General features: G+C 40.1%; 1 protein-coding gene across 3 annotated transcripts in view; it reads right to left on the reverse strand.

Moving 5' to 3' along the window:
- Positions 1–18,053, reverse strand: part of krt222 (keratin 222) — a 26,354-nt gene extending 8,301 nt beyond the window's left edge. Inside the window, exons 1-10 of one of the 3 annotated variants that reach the window (XM_034886645.1) lie at positions 17,924–18,053; positions 17,792–17,830; positions 14,738–15,173; positions 14,296–14,499; positions 8,612–8,694; positions 7,501–7,654; positions 6,565–6,643; positions 6,353–6,387; positions 1,359–1,484; positions 733–953 (exon numbers count right to left, since the gene is read on the reverse strand). In XM_034886645.1, the coding sequence (XP_034742536.1) occupies positions 733–953; positions 1,359–1,484; positions 6,353–6,387; positions 6,565–6,643; positions 7,501–7,654; positions 8,612–8,694; positions 14,296–14,493 (896 nt within the window). In that variant the 5' untranslated portion in view covers positions 14,494–14,499; positions 14,738–15,173; positions 17,792–17,830; positions 17,924–18,053. Of the gene's footprint in view, positions 1–732; positions 954–1,358; positions 1,485–6,352; positions 6,644–7,500; positions 7,655–8,611; positions 8,695–14,295; positions 14,500–14,737; positions 15,174–17,208; positions 17,267–17,791; positions 17,831–17,923 lie in introns of all 3 variants that reach the window. The other 2 variants (XM_034886636.1, XM_034886628.1) reach the window with 2 other exon arrangements.
- Between the last annotated feature and the right edge of the window lie 6,159 nt (positions 18,054–24,212).

Below are 24,212 nucleotides of genomic sequence, written 5' to 3' on the forward strand. Positions count from 1 at the left end.
CTGTTCATGTTCTATACATGTTTGGTATATATTTTACTGTTTAATTGAACGAAGTTTGCTTTTATGTTGCTTATGTATAAAGCACATTAACTTGTATGAACTGTGCTATAGAAATAAAGATTAAAGATTGATGGATTGATATGTAGTAGGGGGTCCCTGATCTGTCTCTCTCAGTTAGGGGGTCATTGGTTTAAAAAACCGTTGAAGACACCAGCTCTAGACATAACAAGAGTAGAAAGTTTCCCCGGGCTGTGGTTACGCCGAGACAGACTATTTCTCTTGGCCAAACTACACTCTGTGTGTCAGAACCTGCATGTTGTTGGTTTTCACTTTCTATACAGATTGATTCAACATGATCCCTAACATAATAGTAGGCTTTGAGCAAACTGAAAAGGCCAATACACAAAATGATCTGTTTGACAGCTGTATAAAGGAACGATTAAGACATTGTTTTGTTTACTTTTCGCTTTAAGTGGAGAAGTGACGGACGTCTAATGTGTAACATCTGCTGTTCAGATGCAGACTTTGATATTTCATTATGTCCTTATTTAATGTTTTTCTTTATTTGCTGCCTTTTTTTAAGAGAAGGCAGCTCCAGTGTTCTGGGATAACCCCTTTCAACTTAAAAAGTATTATTTCCTTTCCTGGTTGACACTGAAACCGCAACATTCCAACTCAACTATTTTTTCCTGTTTCCTCAACCTCATTCCTTTCTCTGCCTCGTGCCCTCACCTGCCCTCCTCGCGCTCCAGCAGACGCCGGTAAGTGGCGATCTCCCGCTCCAGCCTCATCTTGGTGTTGAGGAGCTGGCTGTGGCGATGGCGCTGGGTTGCCAGGCCGCACCTTACCTGATCCAGCTCACCCTCCAGCCCGCCGATCACCTGGGAAAGGTCCTGCAGCTGGCTGGAGTATAGCCGCTGGGTGTTCTGCAGGGAGCTCTCCAGGCCTTTCTCCTGTAAAGCAAGAGGCATGGGGGGGGGGGGGGAACAAAGCCAATTTTACTCTGAGCTGCAATTTATAACTAAGTTACAATGCTGTGAAAATGTTTCTTTTAAATGTAAGTAATTCTATTTCTTGTCTAAGCAATACTTAACTGTGTTTCTGTATTGGTCTCAGGGTCAAGATAAGAACTAGACAGTAATCCTTTTTTGTGATTAACAATTTTTTTTTTTTTTACATCATACAAAACATATAACAACATCAACACTCCATCATCGAAAAAAGATGACCCGGTGAATACAATTTTCAAGACCATTTAAGAAAATAGTAGCAAAATAGACAATAAACCATAAACCAAATAAACATACGTATAGATGCCAACACCATAAGTCCATCATGTGGGATGTGCGTTTCCTTACCAAGGCATGTAGAGTCTCAATCTCCACCTGCAGGGAGTTCCACTGCCTCCGGGCCTCGGCCAGCTCGGCTCGAGCCTCCCTCAGGGCGGTGCCGCCCAGGCTCACCTGCGTCCACGCTGCCTCTTCCTGGGTCAGGGGACAGGGTCAGACATTCAAAATGGGTAATTAAGTACATTTACTAAAGAACTGATGACGATTTATTGACTACAACCATTTTTAATACTTTAAGTACATTTTCCTGAGGCCACTTACGTGCTGTACTTTTACTTAAGTTACATTTTCATTGCAGGACTTTTACTGCTGGAAGCAGACTTTTACTGCTACTGTCTTGGACAAATACACACACACACACACACACGAACACACACACACACACACACACACACACACACACACATACTTTAAGTTCTATTTACCAGTAAACTTCACCTGCATGTGATAGTATGGAAGAACTGTTTTGATGTGCATGTATGTACGGTTTGTGGATTTTTGGAAGTGATATCGGTACTAGATAAAGGAAACAGGCCTGATTAGGATGGGATGTTACGATGCATTGTAAAGCGAATACAAATGGATATAAATGTGTAAAGATTACGACCTGTAGAGATAAAAAAAAAGGAATCGGGATGAAGCTTTTAAATGACCTAGGGCGTGATATACTTTTGATTTCACTTGATTGACTTCAGACCTCGATACGTCTTCTTATTTTATTTATTTGACTAGATTTATTTTCCCATTTTTTTAGTTAAACATCTAACTGCTCATTTTCTATTACATTTTTGTAATTTAAGATAAAATGCAATTTTAGTTGCACTTTATAACAAAAGCCCTAAACTCAGTTTTTTCAAACTGAGTATTCCTAAACTACTTCCCCATAGCTAAAGAATAAAATGTGGTTTATGGCTGTAGTAAAATCCCAAACACAACAGCTGATTGGCTGCAATATAAGTTGAATCATGGTCTGATTTGTAGTCTTAATACAGTGCATTATATCTGGACTAGCAAAAGAAAGAAGTACAACACCACGGAATCAAAAACATTGTAAAGTGGTGCGGAGCATTTCAATGAGCATTAGAGGAAACTTACGACCTGTTTAAAATCACTTAAAACCCGAAACCCAATACCTGAGCAAAGTTAAGACTATTTAACTCTTATTTAGAAGCAGAAGTTTCCTCTTGCTTTTATTATTGCACTTTTTTACACTACCACAGGATTTACCACTTACATCCACCTATTACCACTAATTTTACACTTTTTTTAAATTCATGGTCAATACATCTCCTGTATATGTGTATACTGTATGTATGTACATATATTACACCTCAGTTATTAGATTATGAATTATTTTGACACACAAAGTTTAGTCAGAATACAGTTTTGAAACCCTTTCATTGTTTTTTTAATTGCTTTAAAATTTATCAAAACATCCAAAATGTAATGAAAGTAGTGAACTGATCATTCATTTGACTTGAGAAGAATGTTGTATGGAAACATACATGTTATTTTTGGGTAATTTTCTTAAAAGGAAACCAATATTTCCTACTGGTTAAGGCCTAAAATCTTTAAGACTTTTTTAAGACCTTGCGAAACCCTGGCTGCTGCCAGTGTGTCGGTTTGGGTAAAGAGACAACGGAGCAGACAGCCAAGCCAGCGTGTACACACAGCTGTACAAGCTGTGTGTACACTGTCCAGCTGTTAAGCGTTCACACCCTCCGCCCTCGCCGTTCAGACGCAGTGAAGCGGTGAAGCTGTCTCAGCACTGTTATGACAATATTTTGACAGTAAAAACAAAAGAACACGACTCAAGTTATGAAAGTTATTCTCTGTTTAATTTATGACTCCAATGTTTCTCATTTTTTGGTTTCAATGCATACAGTATATTTCAATTATAAGGAACAATCTATAACAAGCAAATTTAGGCCGAGATTATCCTACAATTAGCTTTTCATAACTGATAACACTCGCCAACAAGATTCTTTTATCTAACATAAAGATGGATGTCAAAGGCGGGAACATTTAATATTCCATTTGTTATCCCAGGCAGTGATGGAGGAGGGACTTATTGTGGTGGTAGAAGTATTCAGATCCTTTATTTCAGTAATAAGTACTCTGTTAAAGTTAAAGTCCTGTATTAACAATGTTACTTAAGTAAAAGTATCATCAGGAAAATGTACATTAAGTAGTAAATGTAAAACTACTCAATGCAAAAAAATCCTCACATTTTAGAGACTGGAAATTAAAAAAAAGCCTTCAAATGCTTAATATAATGCGATCAAAGCATCAACAACTAATTCTGTGTTATTTTATAAACTACATGTGTTTTGTGTGCAAAAATCTTCATTTGTTAGGTGACTAGTAACTAAAGCTGTCAGTTGAACGTAGTGAAGTAAAAAGTACAATCTTTCTCTCTGAAATGTAGGAGTAGAAGTAGAGAGGAAACGACTCAAGTAAAGTACAGGTACTTCAAATTTGTACTTAAGTATAGTTGTTGTGTAAGTGCACTAAGTTACATTCCACCACTGACCTCTGTTTTGTTTGTATCGTGCACATGCTTCAGGACCATACAGTTAATGTTCAGAACATACATGCACAATGCAACATTGCCAATGGTTACCACTATTCTACTGACAGTTGGCATCGGTAACGCGGAAGAAACACAGCAATGCGCCGACAAGGATGGAGAACAAGTCTACAAGCAGCAAACATGGATGGAAAGGGGCAAAACATCAGCGTTGCAGATGTTTTATGAGGAAGGAAATGCATTTCACATATTTACGGCTACAAATAATAATAATTAATGGGCATTCATTCAATATGATCATTTATCGTCTTTCAATGGAATCATATCGCAGTGACATCATTTATCGAGGTATGTTGATAAACAATGACGTTTTCTATATTGATATTAACAAGCACACACCAACTCAATTTTCTCGGAAAATCTGTTGTGAAACAATTTGAGGAAATATCAATTTGAAGAATTGCAAATTTGTTACAAACATCACACTACTGTTGTGCATGCCAGTGAACACGTTCAGTAGATAGCTGGAAAAAAATTATTTTTTTTTCTCTATAATTTCAATTCAAAACAGTTTACCACATTATTGATGATTATTTATCTAGAATCTCATTGTAAAAAACTTTTTGTGACATTACCAATTGTCAGCCCTACGATAACGTCGCTATATCGACATTGATGTATTTGGTCAAAACTATTGTGACGTGTGATTTTCTCCATATCTCCCAGCCCTACATATAATGTGTTTTAGACATAACTTGTGTTTGTGTATAAAAAAAAATAATACAGGGCACCTTTAAAGGTGCACCATGAGTTCCTGCACGGTTTAAGTGTGATTTCATCATCTTTTTTTCCTCCAATTGCAGGCATTTCTCCTTGATCCCCTAGCTGCCTGCCCCCTGTGAACACGGTGAAAAAGACCGGTCTCGGGAGACAACACCGGGGTCGTCCTGTGTCAAACAAACACTAGAGGCACAGGCTGTGCACCAAAATACAACAAACCCGTTCTGGCCAATCACCGACAAGATGGTTGAGGGAAGGGTGGGGGTTAGTGAAAGTTACGCAAACATGGAGGGAGGGGTGAGTGTGCTCTGTTTTGTTGGGTATTTACATTGAACATCAACAGAAGGTAATTCATGCAGGAACTCATAGTGCACTTTTAAGCTTAAACAGGATCATTGGAACCAATAATGGATTTAATGCTGCGCTCGCTCAGTCAATTAGACCAATCATCCGTCCAATTTTGTACTAAGATTTTTTTCCGTCCATTAGCCACTTCCTTTTAAAAAAAAATCCCTTTTCATGCTGAATGACTCATATTAAAGAAACTTATCAGCACATGTGTGGTAAAAACATAATTTAGATTGGTGTTTTTGCACGGTTGTTTGTGGAGAAACTCAGTTTTATAGATATGTCTAATCGAGACGACAAAATCATAGGAGTGTCGACTAAAAATTCCTTTATTTGAGGACAGTCCTAGATGAATGTACACATAGCGTAGTTTTGCTGCCTACATCAGGTTTTGACTCTCCACTGTAGTTTGCACTCAAACTTTTGCTATTTCATGAATAAAAGAATGCAACTCTTTCCAGGAAGCAGAGGTTTTGCAATATTATACAAAGCTGATTGCATGTTTTTGATTTTTTCTTGCCTCAAAAAAGACATGCAGTGTGTTCTTTGAAATGTAAATATCACCCATGCTAATAATGGACATCATGCAAGCTTCTGACTGCAGTATTGTGTAACTGTTACTTTAGTGGAACAGACAGAGAAGGTTGTAAACAACGGCATTTCAGGAAAACCTGCTCCATTTTAGCTCTGTGGTAGCTTGCAGCCTTTGGCGATGGCACTTTGTTGTCGCTGTCAGATTAAAGTCATTGTGCTGTGGCACAGGAGCACGAGAATAATAAAAGGCAACTACACTGCGCTTCTTCCCGAAATAACAAAAAAGAGGTCAGTTAGGCTGAAACAACAGTAGAAAAGCTCCTACTTTAAAATGAAAAATGCTGCTATTACTCCATAAAGGAGGAACAATCTGCCAAATACAGCAGATGAGAATGCTCAGGTTGTAATTGCGCTTATACATATTTAATGATCAGGGATTATTCACTCAGAGTGGTAACGATTGCATGTTGTAACAAAAGACTGTAATTGTGTGTAACAGAACAAAAGGTGATGTGAGTGAGGAGACATTTAGGCAACATACACAAACCTGCAAGAAGGTAAACACAGAGACACATACACATACACACAAAAAGCAGAAAGGCATGGTGAGTCCTAACCCTACAGCCTTTCCCCACAGTCAACAAACACTTTGCAAAACCATTTAACTCAGCTGAGCATATATATCCCTCAGGCTTGGCTGTGGGACAGCTAAGAGTTGCTCTTGAGGGTGTGTCTGGCTGGCAGCGGGCCAGGACAACATGAGAGAGGATCAGAAAAAAAGGTATGCAAAGATGCAGGAGTGGTTGCGTACCTCACTGAGAACTCCTCCGTGTGATCTGGATGCTGCTGATGCAGCTCCAGAGCAGCTGGGTCCTGGCGAGCCGGGGAGTGGATATGCCACGGCACCCAGGCCGAGGACTCTCTCTCCCAGGCCGGGGAGTCTGCCCTGGTCGCACTGCGCTCTGATTCGGTCGAGGAGCTGGGTGAGCTCCATCCCTGTGCCATCCTCCTCCTCCTCCCCTCCTGCTGCTGCTGCTGCTGCGGCCGTCGCTAACAGAGCATCACAGGAGCTGGCACGCTGCAGCTCTAAAGCCCGGGCTGCCTGCAAACGGCCAACCAGATGGAGCAAGAGAGGGAGGGAGGGGGAGAGAAAGACAGAGAGGGGGGAGAGTGAAAAACAGAGAGAAAGGGCGAAAAGAGAGGGATGATGTAAAGAGTGAGAAGAGAAAAACAAGACAAAGAGGAAGATGAAAGTTGATTGTGTTTGGATAGGTGAATGAAGGCACGGGCATAAAAAGAGGGTTAGAGCAATGTGTGTGTATGAGTGTGTGTGTGTATGAGAGCCGTGAGTCGGTCAACGCAATGCAGAGGCCAGAGAGAGAAAACTAGAGTCAGTTATTGAGCCCTACAGTACAGTACATGCATGCAGATGTGTTTGTGAGCATGAGTGTGTCTGTACGGAGGAAAAGACAGCTGAAATGAGGGAGGGAAGAATTAGTCAACAGGAATGACAAAATGAAGAGGAGGAGGGAAAGAGGAGGGGGCTGATCAATAGACCATAACTAACATACTTAAAATAGAAGTATTTTGAAATAAGTAAAGCGCTGTAATGTAAACGGTCTAAAGTGCGATAGAATGATTACAAGCAAAATAGACCACCCACTGACCGCGCTCGCTTTCGACAATAGATGACATTGCAATCATACTGAAAGGGGGATGTAATTCGTGCATGTTTCGTTTTGTTTTGTTGTGCATGAGACTATGTGTCTGCATGAGGAAGTTCTTTGTGGATAAAGGGTATGTTGTAGTGTGAGACTGTGCTTACAGATGGAAAATCACCATCAAACAGAAAGATAGACAGAACAATGACACAGGCAGATGGATGAGTTGGCCAGGAGAAAGAAAGAAAGAAAAAAAGAAAGAACATGACAAGCATTTGCGGGCAGCACATTCAGTGACCTGAAACTCGTGGTGCATCCACTGCAGATCCGTCATGGAGTGGCGAAGGTCCGCCTGCAGCGTCACACTGCTCTGATCTGCATTCCTCTTTGACTCCCGGAGCAGAGCCACCTGTTGCTCCAGACGCCGGGTGTTCCTCTCCTCCATCTCACAACTATCATGGGATGGGATGTCAACAGCCGAGGCTATTCATTCAGCGCCATTGTGTGTTTATTGTATATCATTTAATCATTACATACATCAATAAAATAAAAACCTTGCATAAACACAGAGAGGATAGGGTGAAATGGCCGGAAAAAAAAACACCTATTCAAAAAGAGCGCAACAGATCAAAGCCACGTGGAACGTTTTAATTTCCCTGAAATATTGACCCGTTTTTTCTAGCTAAAAGATCCCATTTTGGTGCATGGCAGTGAAAGGGTGTTGCAGAAATCCAAACTACATTGTAAAAATGAAAAAAAGACATTGACATGATTAAGGTGTTTCATAAACGGCGTTAGAGAGTCTCGGAGAGACACACTCAGCTAGTCAAGAGACGCATCAAGTGGAGCTATAAATAGAACAAGTGAATGAGCAGCAGCAGCGTGTCATCACTTTCCTTCAGGGGTTAATGGCTGACAGCGGATGGATGGTATGTGTGTGTGCAGTATGTGTCTGTGTGTGTGTTGAGGGGTGGTGTGGAGGCTCGGTGTCACTCTGCATCAATACATATGTGAAAGTGCCGACGCGGCACAACGCCCGGCCTGGATTTGTATGCAGGCTGGCTCACAGGAGCGGGAACTGGCCTGAGTTAGATAAAAGGGAAGTGGAAATGCATTGCAGCAGGATAAAAAAACAACAAGTCTTCAGCCAGTTATTCTACAGCTATGGTTAGTATGTTGGGATGCTTTTATGGGCCAGAAATGATAATCCCACATGTTCTCCTAGCATGTATTCAAATGTTACCTATTAAAATAAAATCTGCATTTTTCCTCTCTGTACCTGATCATATTGGAGTGCAATATGTTTAAGGGATGCAATCTCCGGCCTAATATGCTTATCAATAGGCTGTATTGATTGAAGGAGAGAAGGGTTAGAGATTTCAGGAAAACTACAGCCAAATACAGCTGACCTGGCCTGGACGGCAGCAGCTCTGGATTTCATGCTGTCAGACTGTAATGCCAGCTGGGCGTTCTCCATCAGAAGGTTACCAACCTGACAAAATAAATACAAAAATAGATCAAAGGAAGTGCAAAAACAGTTTTTTTATGGCTGTCAGAATTACTTGAAAGTTGGTGTAGGCTGAGGCATTTGGGTGAGGTCTGCCATAATAGTGGTAAAATACTTTCTTTGGTTTTGAAAATTGAATGTTTTATGAGCAACTAGTGATATTTTGAGCCGTCCTACATCAGTGCATGCAGATACTAGGCGTGTGAATCTTCACTGGTCTCACGATCCGATTAGGATGATCCTGTCAACAATGGAAATGGATTCCATATCCTGATAAATCACGATGTGTCAGCAAAAGGCAAAACCCAAAAAAGTAGCAGCCATAAAATCAGTAGGCTATAATCAATTGTGGTCTGTTACTGATACTTCTTTTACGAATCCTCCACATCCGATGCACAAATGGAGGAATAACCTTTATATAAGCGATGTGTAGTGAGAACTGTGTATCTACTTTTTATACAGTACAATCCTGTAATCCTGTGTACAATCCAGTCCTGTAAGAAATGACTTCTATTGTGCATATAGGCTGATGACAAACAGCACATTCGGCACATGTGTACATTTCCCATTAAGGTGATTCAAGCTTTCAAATCTAACACAAACGGCACGCTTTATGAAATGAGGACCAACCCTAGTATGGAGAAGCAGGCAGGAGAACAGGCACAAAAGCTAAGCAATGTACTGCTGTGGACAGGGGCAGCAGTAAAACGTGTTTTTCCCAAAAATATCAATGTCAGTTTAACTGTACGATTTATTTAGAATATTTTCACAATTGTAATTATAACAGGAATAGATTTTCAACCGAGCCTTTTTAATTGCTATTTTGGGGACTTCAGGTCAGTCTGATCAACTAAAACTAGAATTTCTTAGTTTCACATCTTTAGTAGCCAGACGTCGGATTCCCCAAACCCCCTTTCACTTCCACAGTGGCTCAAAGATATGTTTTTCTTGAATCATGAGAAAACTTTCCTTCCTGTTGTCCTCAGGTCAAATTTGACCCCTTTAAAAATTTCTATATCTGAAATATGTATTGCTTTTTAACCAAATTACCACAAAAACTGGATTGGATTCCACTCTTGAACGCTTGAACGCTCTTTGCAAATACTACCTGCTACATTGGCAGGTAGCGAATGAGAGTTGAATGATTCAGACGTGTACCTATTAGTACGCAGGTTACGCAGTTGCTTACGAGCCCGGACCAATCAGGACATTGATTGACAGCCGGGGCCCTCTATTGCATTTTCATTACTCCCATAAATCCTAGCAGTCCCACGTGCAGCCGCTGACCACGCAGGAGTGAGAACGGGTCAAATTCATTTCCGTGTTTCAGATACAAAGACAAGACGTGTGTGACTCGAACAGCTCACGTTTACCAACAAAACGTACGGTGAAAGACGGTGCAAAACATTTCAGATCGTCCTGGCAACCTCTAAACATTTTATCATAAATGTACGCTGAAACGTTTTTTTCACTACAAAGTCATTGAAAGTTGCTGCTGTTTCCATCGTATCGACTCGCTGCAGGGCAGGGCTGCTGCTCCGTTGCTTCTGTTCACACACAGAAAACACACACACACATACAAAGTGGATGCAGGAAAAAACGCAGATGAGATGTTCAGGATGCCCTAAAGACACAGCAAAAACTGTCTGGTAAAAAGTGACAGGTGGGTTTTTAAATCCAGCTGCCACTGTGGAAGGTGGTCAAAAAAGTTAGCTTCAGGCCCTGCTTACAAGTCTTAGCGGACTAAGATCTGTTATCTTTTTTACGTATGCAAATGATTCTAACTTAGCCAGGGTGGGTGGGGTGGGGTGGCTGAGTTGTGTGCCTTATTTTTATTTATTTATTCTTCGTTTCTTTGCCTTTTATGTGTAACTTATTCAGCTTTGTAATTTTGTCTTTTGTGTCTTTTTCTGTTTAAAATCTAAACTGTACAAAAGGATTATTTTCAAACCTTGATTCTGATCTCACTAAAAATATGTTGTAAAAAAAAAAAAAAAAGAGAAAAGATTATTTTCACAGGTTTACCTTAATGGGGCGAGTGAAGCCCGTCTATGCTCTTGTCAAAGCCACCAGACTCCAATGACAAAAACAATAATTAAACCTCGCATAACACAGAGTTGCCGTTCTACCGCTGCCTTGATCAGTTAGTTTGTGTTATAGTGTTTCAAAAAAACATTAGAAACTAACAAAAATAACAAACAAACTAACTGATTGAGGCAGCGGTAGACTTCTGCAAGGTAAAATTATGTTTTTGTCAAAGGAGTCTGGTGGCTTTGAAGAGAGCAGAGATAAACGGCTTTAGTTCCCCCATGCCAACTTAAACAGGGCGGTTTATTGGCAAGATAAACCTGTGACAATATTCTTGATATGCACTACCGGTCAAAAGTTTGGGGTAACTCACAAATTTCCATTGTACTCCATTATAGACAGAATCCCAGTTGAGATCAGTTGCCTTGTGTTTTTTAACCAGGGCAGCAGTTTCCAGATTACATTATGTGCTTACATAATTGCAAAAGGGTTGTTTAATGTTTTCTTAGTTAGTTTTAGTTTTTTAAAATAATATCAGATTAGTAAACAAAATGTGCCTTTGGAACATTGGATGAATGGTTGCTGATAATGGGAAATGTAGATATTGCATTAAAGATCAGCCACCCACCCAGATCAGCTGGTATTCTGTCTATAATGGAGTGAAATGGAAATTTGTAAGTGACCCCAAACTTTTGACCGGTAGTGTAGATTACACTTAAACTGACATTGAGATTATTTAGGTGGCTGAAATGCCCCCGCCAAAGCAAGTACATCGCTTAACTTCTGTGTCAGTACTGCTGCCAACCGCCATCTTATGGTGGCCGACGGGGGCAAATGTCCTGCGGCTTAAGGAAACACACGCAAATAGACAAAACACAAGCAAATTAAGAAAACATCTCCGTTAATCTGACAACACATGCACCACATTCGGCAAACAAGTTGTAAATACACACAACACAACCAAATACATATACAAAAGGAATTTTTAAATTCATTCTTAATCCCCCCACCCCTTGTGGGGTTGATCTGCTTGTGTTTTGGCCATTTGCATGTGGTTTTTTTTTGTTGCAGGGTGTCTGCCCTATGGCGTCAACTGTAGGTATTATTATGAATATGGATAAGTAGGGCTGGGTACCAAATACAATACAGGCACTGACCAAATAGCCTCTTTAGGATTAATTCTGTTGTTTTAACACATATTACACACAGGCCTGAAGTACGCACACATGCTCAGTACCTATACATGCATTACCTATACATGCATTAAATGGAGAGGTGTCAGAGTGATGGAGCTGTCTCTTCATTCAATACCCAATTTAAATATCTAAGGTGTAGCTCTCATCAGCGTCAGTAAGACCATAAGCACACAGCATGCTTCTACCAGGATCTAAAAATGTTTGTGATTGGCTGTCTAATTTTAAACGTTGCAGAGGCAGACAGGAAAAACTACAAAGAGACGGGGCTCACGTAGTAGGAGCTGAATAATAAATAAAAAGATTTGTGTTGTAATGTGAAAAGTTGTCACATACTATGTTATATTTTGGTAATAAATTAAACTCTTTTTGCATTAAGATGCGTATCATCAGTTTGTCACATGGCATTACCAGTGGCTAAATTGTACAGTGGCCTGTGTGAAAATGACCAAAAAAAAATTATAAATGGAAATGGAGGAATCCAAGTACAAACAGGTACAAAAATCCAAGAACAAAAAAGTGTCTCCTTGACTTTTTCACACACATGCACACACAGCTGTTAACACACCCTTATTTTCCTTTGTTTTCTTATGATTGTAACAACATTCAGAACAAGACACACCCATGTTAGAGGAAAGCCATCGAGGAATAATACACAGCATTTATAGTGTAAATGTAAACCATTTATTATGTAGCTATTTCATTACAACACCCTATTTTTGAGCCCCACTTATATGAGTGACTCCGAACACTGACAGGATCTCTAATTAATGTCTTACTATCGTAAGTAGTAATCAGATTACGCATCATTAAATCTGCTGTAAATCAGATAACACAAAGCAGATCTCAAGACGATCCATAGCAAAGTAATCCTTCATGTCAACATGAAAACTTTCCCTGGGTAACTGAACAAGGAAACTGGCAGAGTTTGCACTGGGTCTGTCATAGTCATGGAAACATCAGCCAAACTTTAGAAACAAGCTGCGTGGCAAGAGTTATTAAAGTGTTACTAATGCAGAAAGGGACGTTAGAACCAGGGAGCGGTTAAAACCATCACAAGTCATGCCATGTGAGATTACTATACCGGTAAGAGTTAATGCTCTAAGTGAAATGGTCTCTAAAGTATTAAAGAGTTCCGCATTCTTTCCGTGTGTGACAGCGGGCGTTCCTGCGTCTCTCTGGCTCTGATCCAGGAGTAATGACACACATATATGCTTCTAATCCTCTGCAACATGTTTGGTTTCATCACGTCTCACAGTGTGGTTGCTTCTGGTTGTCTCCAGTGAGTATTCTAAAGTACAGATCCGCAGTATTTTGACCCATTTTTTAAACATCACAAATAAGAATGTCATTGTTTTTGGTCAGTATTTCAACACAATGTCTTTTTTTTTTTTTTACTAAAGTAAGAAATGTTTTTTTTAAGTTGTATGTATCAAGAAGAGGTTGCTGGAGTAAAAACAAACGTATCAATGATCAAAAGCTATGTTTTAGCCACCATAGAGATGTTCTGATACCGGAACCAGTATCAGTGTCACCTCCGATACTGCCTAAAACGCTGGTATCAGTATCAGGAAGTAATGGAGTTCTCCCTGGATTTGATAACGCATAATAAAACCCTGAAAAAAATTGAAGTTAAGGTATTTTATTTATGTTCTTTTTCTCTTATAACTGACTGTCAAACTAGATAATAAAAGAAAGTTCTTTGGCATTCGGTGTTTGACATTTTAGACGAAACCGTGGAAAGATGAGACAAAGAACTTGGAAAAACACTTGGAAAAAAAGCGTCAAAAGGCAACAAATGAAAAAAGCAACAAAAATACTTGGAAAAAAAAGGCGGAAAAAAGTTGATACATTTCTTTAAAAACTCAAAAATAGTGACAAAAACATTTTAAAATGTGACAAAAACAGAAAAATGTGTCAAAAGACAGCAACTACAATGTATAAAAAAAAATGGGGGGGGGGGGTATTGGGGAGGGGGGGGGGAGGTTGTAACACTATCCCACCTGTACATTACACCTATGTGCGCCACTGACCTTAATCCACTTTACCCGGCCTCTGAAGTAAACATGCATTTGAGGCTGTTCACATGATGTTGCATGCAGTTGGCAGCAGTAGGAGCGACTGCAGTCTTAGCTGTCTGACTGTAAACACCAGCTCCTGTTGTCTGCCAGCCAATATGGCCTTGAGCTAATGTAATGGAGCATAATCATTAAACCTGAGTGGAAATATACTGTAGCAGATATACAACACTGACATGTCTTTGTCTGGCAACACAAAAAGCTGTTTCCAACACTTTTTATTAGTCCAAGTGATTTCAAATAATGACCATCATCAAAAGAATCCCTACAAACACACAGAGTCTGACCTGGACACGCAGCTCCTTGACAGTCTGTTCCTGCTGGGACCAGTCCTGGGAGCGTGAGGCGCTCCTGGCGCCCCAGTCGGCTATCTGAGCCTCCAGGTGCTGGTTGGCCTCCTGCAGCCTGTTCACCTGCTCCAGGAAGCCCTTTAAGCGGCCATTCAGACCCCACATGGTGTGACTGGAGTCCTGCAGCAAGTCCATGGAGACCTGGGAGAGCGCACACACAAATTTGTTTTTACAGACACACGCAACGTGGCGCTGACATTTCCATACAGTCAAAGGACACCGCCAATTTTGCCTACGACTGACAGACTTCTGTTTCTCCCAGAGTTCATACACACGCATACAAAGTTATAAACTTAACAGCAAACAGTCCGACACCCATGTTAAGAGCACACGCTGCCAGGGGCGTTAACAAGGTAAATGTTTACCCAGTGATACTCACCCTATCGCAACTTCCACGAATAAGTGTAGCAACAAGGCAGCAAAAGTCCCTGGGTCGTTCTCCTGGTCACACTGAGCTGATCCGCCACTCTCCAAAGCTTAGCCACATTCCTCTACAGCGATCTGGTCAACACTTTCTCCTTCCCACTGTGTCCCGGGTCATCAGCAGCAGGCCCCTGAGACAGAGCAGACAGGCTGCTGTTAGCCTGCCAGCATCACCGCTCGCGTGTCACTCTGTAATCTTCAGGGTGACCCGACGACAGGGATGTTCCTCCCTGTCCCACCTCACCCCCCCCCCCCCACTAGGCAGCATGTGGGAGAGGGGAGAGCAGCGGGGTAAGCACTGGACACAGTGCTTACATCACCAGCACTCAGGGGCCTTTTGTCCTCTCTGATCCAGGATTACTGAGCTGCTTTCAAACAGGCAGCAACACAAGCTCTGGAGGGAATGTTCAGGGAGACACAGTGACAGGACCTGTGTGACTGTGTGTTTGTATTTGAGTGGAGCTTTCATAAGAGGTTACAAATACATAATTCATGTGAAATGTGTGTCCCTGTACTCAGCTCAAGTAATACACACTGTGTGCAGACGTCCCTCTTGCTCAATAAGAGCCGCTGTTGGCTGGTTTGAGAACAGCTGAGTGTGTCTGTTGGGGCCAAAGATTTCATCTACTACATTTATCATTATTTCCTTGGACGCAATTGTCCAGAGTCATGCCACCACTACAGCCCTGTGTTTCAGCAGTGGCACAGTGCCTTTTAGTGCCTCTGGATAAGTTGTACATTTTCATAGCTCCCTTGCACAGATGCCACAGATTTTTACAGAAAATATTTGAGGTGTTATGATAAGACGCATGTTTGGTTAAGCTATGGGCGGGGCCCCCAATTGATATACAGATAATTTAGTGCAGAGGATAACGCTATAAAACAAGGCTAAATGGTAAAATATGGCATTGATTGATTGATTGATTTCTGGATCAAGACAAAAATACAGTAACCAAAGGATGACACGCTGAAGTGAAATACTTATTTCCAGCACGGTCCCACAAGAAACAAGAAGCCGAAAAACTCAGACTTAAAAGACACACATCATGTAAAACAAATATAAACACAAAACAAAAACGCAGTAAACAATATCCAACTTATCAATACATTTTCACCTTGTTCCATAAAAGCAGCTTGACCTGTCTTTTAAAAAACAAACTAGTGACAATAGTTTTGTAGCAGTAGGCAAACTATTGCATGGCATGATACCAGTAAAAAGAAATGTTTTTATTGTATTATCAGCTCACTATGCAGAAGCGGATGCTGGGCCTAGTATTATGAATAAGCTGCGTGTGGACCATGGTTACATTAGAACATAAACATGTCTTTAGCAGGATGGTCTGGTCACAGCGATGTGACGTCTATTTGTGTGTCTTTGTGAAAAAGAAGTGGTGCCAGAGGTGGTGCTCTGGTTTATTGGCATCTCTTTAAACCAATCCCAATCATCTCTCAGAATAGTCAGAATAGCTGTCCAAGCTACCAACTATATGCTACTCGTCCTCAGATGCTGTGAAAACAACGTGCGTAGCATTAGTGACGTCACCCACTGGTTTGTGTAGTGCTGCTTTGAAGCCAGCTTGCCAGTTTGCCTTTTGGCCGTCGCCGTCTTGATATTTTGGAGCCAGTCTTGACTCTACAGACAACAGGGCAAAGCTGGGGAAGATGACGCGGCTAAACCACTGTTGTGTATGGTTTCAATTGCGCTGAGCTAAAATAAACACTAAAAATAAAAAAGTTGCTGATTTTTAACGGCTGACATAAGTCATGCAAGCAATGGAGCTCCAGATGCAACAAAAGCAGCACAAAAAAGTAACTTCAACAGTTTGATCACATAACACGTATGCAGTGTGAATGGTCCAGATCCATCTGAATCTACTTTGATATAGGGCTTCAATGTTAGGAGAACTTTACAGGATGTGTTTTTGTGAATCTAATGTGTTTCTGTGTGCCTAATTTGTCTTCCAGGAGCCACTTTTGTACATTTTTGCTGTATTTGAGGATTTGCTAATCAGATGACTTAAAGATGGTGGACAAGCCTGCCTTGCTAACAGGCAGGATGTGGGGATGATTGATACTGTGCAGGGCTGAGTCGGCACTTCTATCTGCTACAACCACTGTACAAATATTGTCTCTGTCTAGACTTTTATTCTTTGTGCAGAAAAAGGACAGAAGAGCAGCCCTCTGACGTTCTAATGTGGTTTTGCTAATAGTTTGTCAGGCTTGTGTTTTTTTACCCCTGATTGATTGATTGAGAGAGAAGGAGTGAGAGATAAAGAGAGAGAGAGGGAGGGAGAGAGAGAGAGAGAGAGAGAGAGAGAGAGAAAGAGAGAAAGAGAGAGAGAGGGAAATATCCATCATAGCACAGTAAAGCAGGGAAATGTGTGGGAAGAGGGCAAAATGTACATATTATTAATTAAATACACACACCAGAGATTCTCACACGTCAAGTCACAAGTCTCTGCGGTTATAATTATTGTTGTATCATCTGCAAACACTATTTCACCTTTTCGTGACATCTAGGGCTGAGCTAACCTAACCTAAAACCTAGATGTTTGCTAGCCTATGAGGGTGCTTTTTCAGATGCCTGATAAAATCAGTAGTGGTTGAGCTAGGATCCTTTATCTTGAAACCACATATTTTGCATTAAGCGCTTCTTTTGTTTAGGCCTTGTTGTAGGATTTTTTTAAAAGTCAAAGCTTCTGATAAATGGCACAGCATGTTTGTTGTCCTTTCTCACGTGAGGCCGTGCAGCAGATATACGTAACATGTGTTACGCGACAGGTTATAGGCAGGGTCGGGTACCGAATCCTGTACTTTTTCGGGTACTGGTTCCGGTCCTGAGAGCGCGTAAGCGCAAGCATATTTATCATTGCTGCATGCTGACAGAGAGTGGTACTCTCTCTCTTCCTCTCACACACACACACACACACACACACACACACACAGACACACACAGACACACACACACTGCTGACAAGCCAAACAGTGCCACTCTGTCTGGGACACTTACCATAATCACACTCCCACACCCTCTCAGCAAGGTGGCCACCTTTTGGCAAAAGAGCAGCAATAGTAATAGTGATGATGATGATGATGATGATGATAACTGACGTTGTTAGTTAAAATCCAGAAAAAACCTCACCTGTCAGGGCGTTGCAGCTGGCCCTGTTCTTATTTCTGTGGTGGACCGCAAACAGGGAATGCCACCGAGCCTGTTTCTAGATGTCATGTTGCTCCCACAAAGATCCAAGGTCTCTCTCTCTCTCTCTCTCTCTCTCTCTCTCTTTCTCTTTGTTCTCTCCCTCGCTCTCTCTGTCGCGCGACATTCTTGGGAGTGTTTGTCCAGGGGAATCACGTAACGGAGGACTACAGGAAAAAGCATGTAGTGACTTGTTAGTTGAATTTCAGGAACCGAGGTGGAGGTTTCGTACGAGAGGATGAAAGATTTCAGGTTTGCCCTGAAAAGTCTTAGGAGCTCCCTCCTGTACCTGACCTCTGTGGCTCTACATTCCTCTGCCTCTGTTCCCTGGAAGGGTGGGCGCTTAGGAGCTCTTTGATTGTTTCTTATGTGATCCCTCATTTTTTGTCCAAGGACCCTTTTATGTGTTTGTCAGAAAGAATGAAAAGAAACACCCGTTATAAAAACATACAATAGCTTTGATCCATTCTCTAACAAATTATAAAAACAACTCCGTGCCAGAAGGTTTTTGTCTGTACATGAAATTATTACGCAAGCTTCTTGACTTCTGGATTTGAAGGCATTATAGTTTAAATCCAAAACCGCAGAAGGGATTATCTTCACATAAACTCTTAACCAGACTTTTGCTGTAGGGGCTATGTTCAGCTAAAGCATGTTTTTGAGCTGTTACTTGCTGTGTAGTAGAACTGTAAGAGACAGACACCGCAATAACAGTCAGTCTTAAGAATACCACATCACTCAACCGGTGACCCACATGACTCATTTACGCCTTTCAAATGATCAATCATGCATTATCTATGCTTCTACTGAATATATATATATATATATATATATATATATATATATATATATATATGTATATATATATGTATATATATTATATACACACACATACACACAAACACACATACATATATATGTATTTATATGTACTGTATATGTGTAAATATATATGTGTGTGTGTGTGTGTTTGTGTGTGTGTGTGTTGGCAATCGTTTTTAAGTTAAAGCTTACTCCAATAGTCACTAGGTATTGCTAGCTTATGTCACGCACTGAGTGCATATTTATGACATAATAACATGTATCTACAATTTTAAAAAATGACGTCACACTACATTTAACTGACTGACTTTATTTAACATTAACTACTTTTAAAGATGCTAAAATCCTATCAATATAAATCTATCTCTAATTTCTTTTTTTTTTAAATGAAGACTGTTGAATTCACTATGAAATTGAAGTATCATGAAGAGAGAGGATCCACACACTGGAATGAACTGTATTTGATAACAATAAAACTTAATTAGTTTGGACTGGTGAATTTGGACTTTCATTCATCAGGTGGCTGGAGACACAAGACCAAATTAATGCAAATGTTGCTGAATGTGTAAACTGGCAGCTGTTTGCAAATATGTTTGCCATATCAACTTTAAATGTGATAATACGTCAGTGTGTTTACTGAGACCCAGGATTTTCCAGATCAGACAAATACCATGGTATAGAGCGGACAACGACACAGCAAGTTATGTAACTATTGTTATCAGGGTTGTTGCTGCAGTCTGCTTTCCCAAAGCCAGCACACCGGCTCCAGACACCGCCTACCCCCCCCCCCCCCCCCCCCCCCCCCCCCCCCCCCCCCCCCCCCCCCCCCCCCCCCTTTGTCCAATATTATGATACCATGGAACCAGCACTGGAATTGTTTTGTTTTTTTAAAGTGGCAAAAATGTATATTGTATTTGGATATACAATTTGTTTAAAATGGAAACAACTGAAACTAATAATAAATGTGATGCTTATTTAGAAAAATTGAATTGTGTTGTTCTATCCAATCCAATAGTTTTTGTATTTCTGAGCAGATTTTCTATGTTGTATTCTAATGAAAATAAAACAAAAGTATAGGTCAAAATGCCAAACACAAGGCCTGCAAAATGGTACTTCACAAATCAATAGGTGACGTCCCGGTGCCTATGTCCCCCTTTTTCAATTCAGTGGCAGAGACACAGAACGGACAGCTAGCGGACTGTGAAGTGTGAAAAGTGAACTGGATTGGAATCGCTGACGGTACCTTTGACTCAGAGTGTCAGAACCAAACCGTAAACACCTCCGACTTTAATGCTAAACATACCAACGGGCGCCTTGACAGGATTCCATACATTTCATAGTCTAGAATTCAAACGTGGCATACAGATGAAAGAACATCTTTGAAGATGTTTTACGACTAAATAATGAAAGGAACTGAAGGGTACGGCTCAATTCATAGGCATGACCCAGTTCTTTCTGACTGCCTTGAAAGGAAAATAACCCCACAAAGACAACAGAATTCATAAAATAACAATGTGTCATTAACGTCCATCAGAAATGCGGCGTTGCGCTGGTTCTTATACAATAATGAGTCACAGCAGGATCAAACAACAGAAGAAGTTGACATATTACGCTCATAATAAGTAAATAAAAAGTATGGTGACAGGGGCGCCCGGATATCTCAGTTGGTATAGCGGCTTCCATACATAGAAGTTTACTCCTCGGGCACGGATTTAACTCTGACCTGCGGCCTTTTCTGCATGTCATTCCCCCTCTCGCTCCCCTTTCATGTCTTCAGCTCTCCTGTCAAATAAAGGCCTAAAATGCCCTCAAGAAAATCTTAAAAAAAAAAAATAACAGCGACAAGGCTTGGAAAATAATTATCCTCGTCATGAACTGTTTTGCACTGCACCTCAGGGTTACAAAGAGCTTACTTATCACACAAAACAATTACAGTAGGAGTGCCACACTAGGCTGTCATTTACAGCTATGTAGAACAAGGATGGGCAAATATTTAAACAGCCAAACAAGTCCAGGCTGTGTAATTTGATGTTGTAGTGGAGTTTAGTGGGGTCGGCAGAGGGGCTGGTAGATAGGGCGTGGGTATGTCTGGGTAGGTAAAGGGAAACGACACTCTTCTTTGTTTGCTCTCACCTGCCAGCGTGTGATCCTTTGACAACATAATGAACCCAAATTACCACATCAGAAAGGCCTCTGACTTTCACAGGTGGTGTAGAGTGATACAAAGACCTAAGCTGTACTTGACAGGGGCGGAATGTAACTAAGTACATTTACTTAAGAACTATACCCAAGGACAAGTTTGAGGTACTTGTACTTAGAGCTGGGCAATATATCAATATTATATCATATTGTGATATGAGACTAGATATTGTCTTAGGTTTTGGATATCGTAATATCGTAATGTGGCATAAGTGGTGTTTTTTCCTGGTTTTCAAAGCTGTTTTACAGCAAAGTGATGCCATTTTCTAAAAGTACCAGACTAGTGCAGCTGTTGTGTTATTTGCCTTTTGTAAATATTTGGTGAAAGCACCAATAGTCAACACTACAATATCGTTGTGGTATCGACATCCAGGTATTTGGTCAAAAATATGGTGATATTAGATTTTCTCCATTTCGCCCAGCCGTACTTGTTCTTTACTTGAGTCTTTTCTTTTCATGCCATGTTCTACTTTTACTCCTAGAATTATTGTACTTTTTACTCCACTAAATTCATCTGACAGCTTTAGTTACTAGTTACTTTATTGGTGCATGCAAAACACATGTAGTTTATAAAATACCGTTCTACTGTAAATTAAACTACCCAACAATATAACGGCATACAAGTCCGGCTGAAACGATTAGCTGATAAAACATTTAGCTGATTAACAGAACTGTTTGGATCGTTTCCAGTTTCTAAACTGGGAGGACTTTTTTGCTTTGAGTACTTTTACTTTTGATACTTTAAGTACCTTGTTCTGATATTACTTACATACTATTTACTTAAGTAACATTTTCAATACCGGACTTTTACTGGTAACAGAGTATTTTTACAGTGTGTTATTCATACTTATTTACTTAGTATCTGAATACTTCTTCCACCGCTGTACTTAAGCTATGGTTTTCCGATTCAACACGATATTTTATCGTATACCTGTAGCTTAATAAGTAAACTATCTCCACAGTGTTGTGTAGGAGAATAGTGTAGGGGGGGGGGAATAATTGTGATTCATTTTATGATAAAATTATGTTTGACTTAACAAAATGAGCAAAGAAAACCTTAGTTGAGTGATTTAGGCCACACATTCCAGCGCAAAGACACAGCAGTTCATTAAACCTTTAGAATTTAAAACTTCCCAATTTATCAGTTTTGCTTTTATTTTTTAGTAAACTCACCTCTCAATAAATATATTTGACAAATCCTAAAACTCCATTATAAACACCAGAATAACCTGGGCAGGCGGGATTTAGGTAGGTATATCAGAGTTTGTTTTTTGGAAAACACCTGCATGCTGTGTCGTGAATTGAAACTGATAACAGCTTCGACTGTGAATAAAACCAGAAAAGTTCCGGCTTTGAAAACCAAAACAATGAGCTGAAATTCACTCAAACTTAACCGTCTACTGCTTTGCCTTTTTCTGTCGTTGTTATTGTTGTATACTGTTTTTAAAATGTCTTATGTATCCCTGTACGGTGTCCTTGAGTGCCAAGAAAGGCGCCTTTAAATAAAATGTATTATTATTATTATTAATAAAACGCTCTGTAGAGCTGAGGGGCTATGCGGTGATTCTCTGTGGGTTTGTCACTACAAGCGACTTTTCACATTACACATAGTCATTTGATCCATTGTTAAGCTATAGTGATTTAACAGCTTCTGTCTGTGTTACTTACTAGTTCTGCTTGTGTTGTCTTTCTTTCTTGTGTTATCAAAAGTCTTTTTAACATCGAAGCCAGGGTCTATGAAAACCAGCCTGTTGGCTAATTCTGGCATTCTTAACCCATGTATAATTATGTATTTTATTATATGCACTTTCCCCTTCTTAAATAAACTGAATTGAATAGTTTCAGCTCCTGCGTTAGTTAAATACATTTTAGTTGGCGTGACACTAATTTTCCTTTTTAACCTTAATCTCCTTTGTCTTTGATTAGCTCTAGTTGGAGCCTCTGTTTAGGCAGATTTTGGTATGTAAACAAAGCTTATGTGATGACTTTTCCATTTGCCTTAAGGGGCATTTACATGTCGATGCTGATGCTCACAGAACTTGCTCAATATTGTTATTACTTCAAAGTGAACATTGGCCCGAAGAGGTTTACTGAAGGTGTCCTACTTTGTATATACTGTAAGCAAAGTGAAAAGTAGCAGAAGAAGAAAAAAGCGGCAGCTTAAAAACACCTGATTACAGGCCGGCAACTGCTCGTCAACCCATTAATTCCAAAATAACCCCCGCAACTTGTAATTGAACCGTTTCCCATGGTCCACACTGGTTACAAATCTTTTAAAATCACTGCATGTATATAGACATGATATTTTAATTGTCTGCAGCAATGAGAACCGACAGGTTTCATGGCAAATGAAGCCGATTCAGGTTCCAAGTAATATTCAGAATTTAAAACAAGGCCGCTTGGTATATACAGTGGTGCTCATAAGTTTACATGGCCATGCTTAAGTTGAATAAAAAGAGGAATAAAAAAAATCATGTTTTAGAAATTTATCTTAATGCCTTAATTAAAAAAATGAGGTAAAATCCAACCTTTAAGGACACCAACTTTCTTTGTGAATGAATAATGTATTGTGAATAAATAAATGATCTTCCTTAAAATACAGGGGGCATAAGTGTACACACCTCTGTTAAATTCCCATAGAGGCAGGCACATTTTTATTTTTAAAGGCCAGTTAATTAATGGATCCAGGATACTATGCATCCTGATAAAGTTCCCTCGGCCTTTGGAATTAAATTAGCCCCCCCCACATCATCACATACCCTTCACCATACATAGAGATTGGCATGGTTTTAGTTCAGTTAGACTAATAGCAGTCATTTTTTAATTAGGCAAAAAGATAAATTCCCAAACATTACTTTTTTATTCCTCTTTTTAGTCAACTTAAGCATGGGCATGTAAACTTATGAGCACCACTGTAGCTGCTATCAAAAATACAAAAATACAGGTCAGAGCTGTTGCGCCCAAGATCAAGTTTTACTAGTAAGGCAAATCCTTTTTTTCCCCACAGTAGATATGCATTAAAAACTTGCTAGCAGACAGAAAGGGAAGGATTACAAAAAATTAGTGTAATGTCAAATTTGTAAATATCTAAACAACACCCAGTACAACATCCCAGTCTTGTGAATACGGCCACTGCAGGGGATCAGACACTTCATTGTCATGTTTTCAGTGACTAGCTTCTACAATACACCCGTTGTGGGTTCATTAAAAC

Source organism: Etheostoma cragini, chromosome 2 (genome assembly GCF_013103735.1).
Source record: "Etheostoma cragini isolate CJK2018 chromosome 2, CSU_Ecrag_1.0, whole genome shotgun sequence".
Lineage (NCBI taxonomy): Eukaryota > Metazoa > Chordata > Actinopteri > Perciformes > Percidae > Etheostoma > Etheostoma cragini.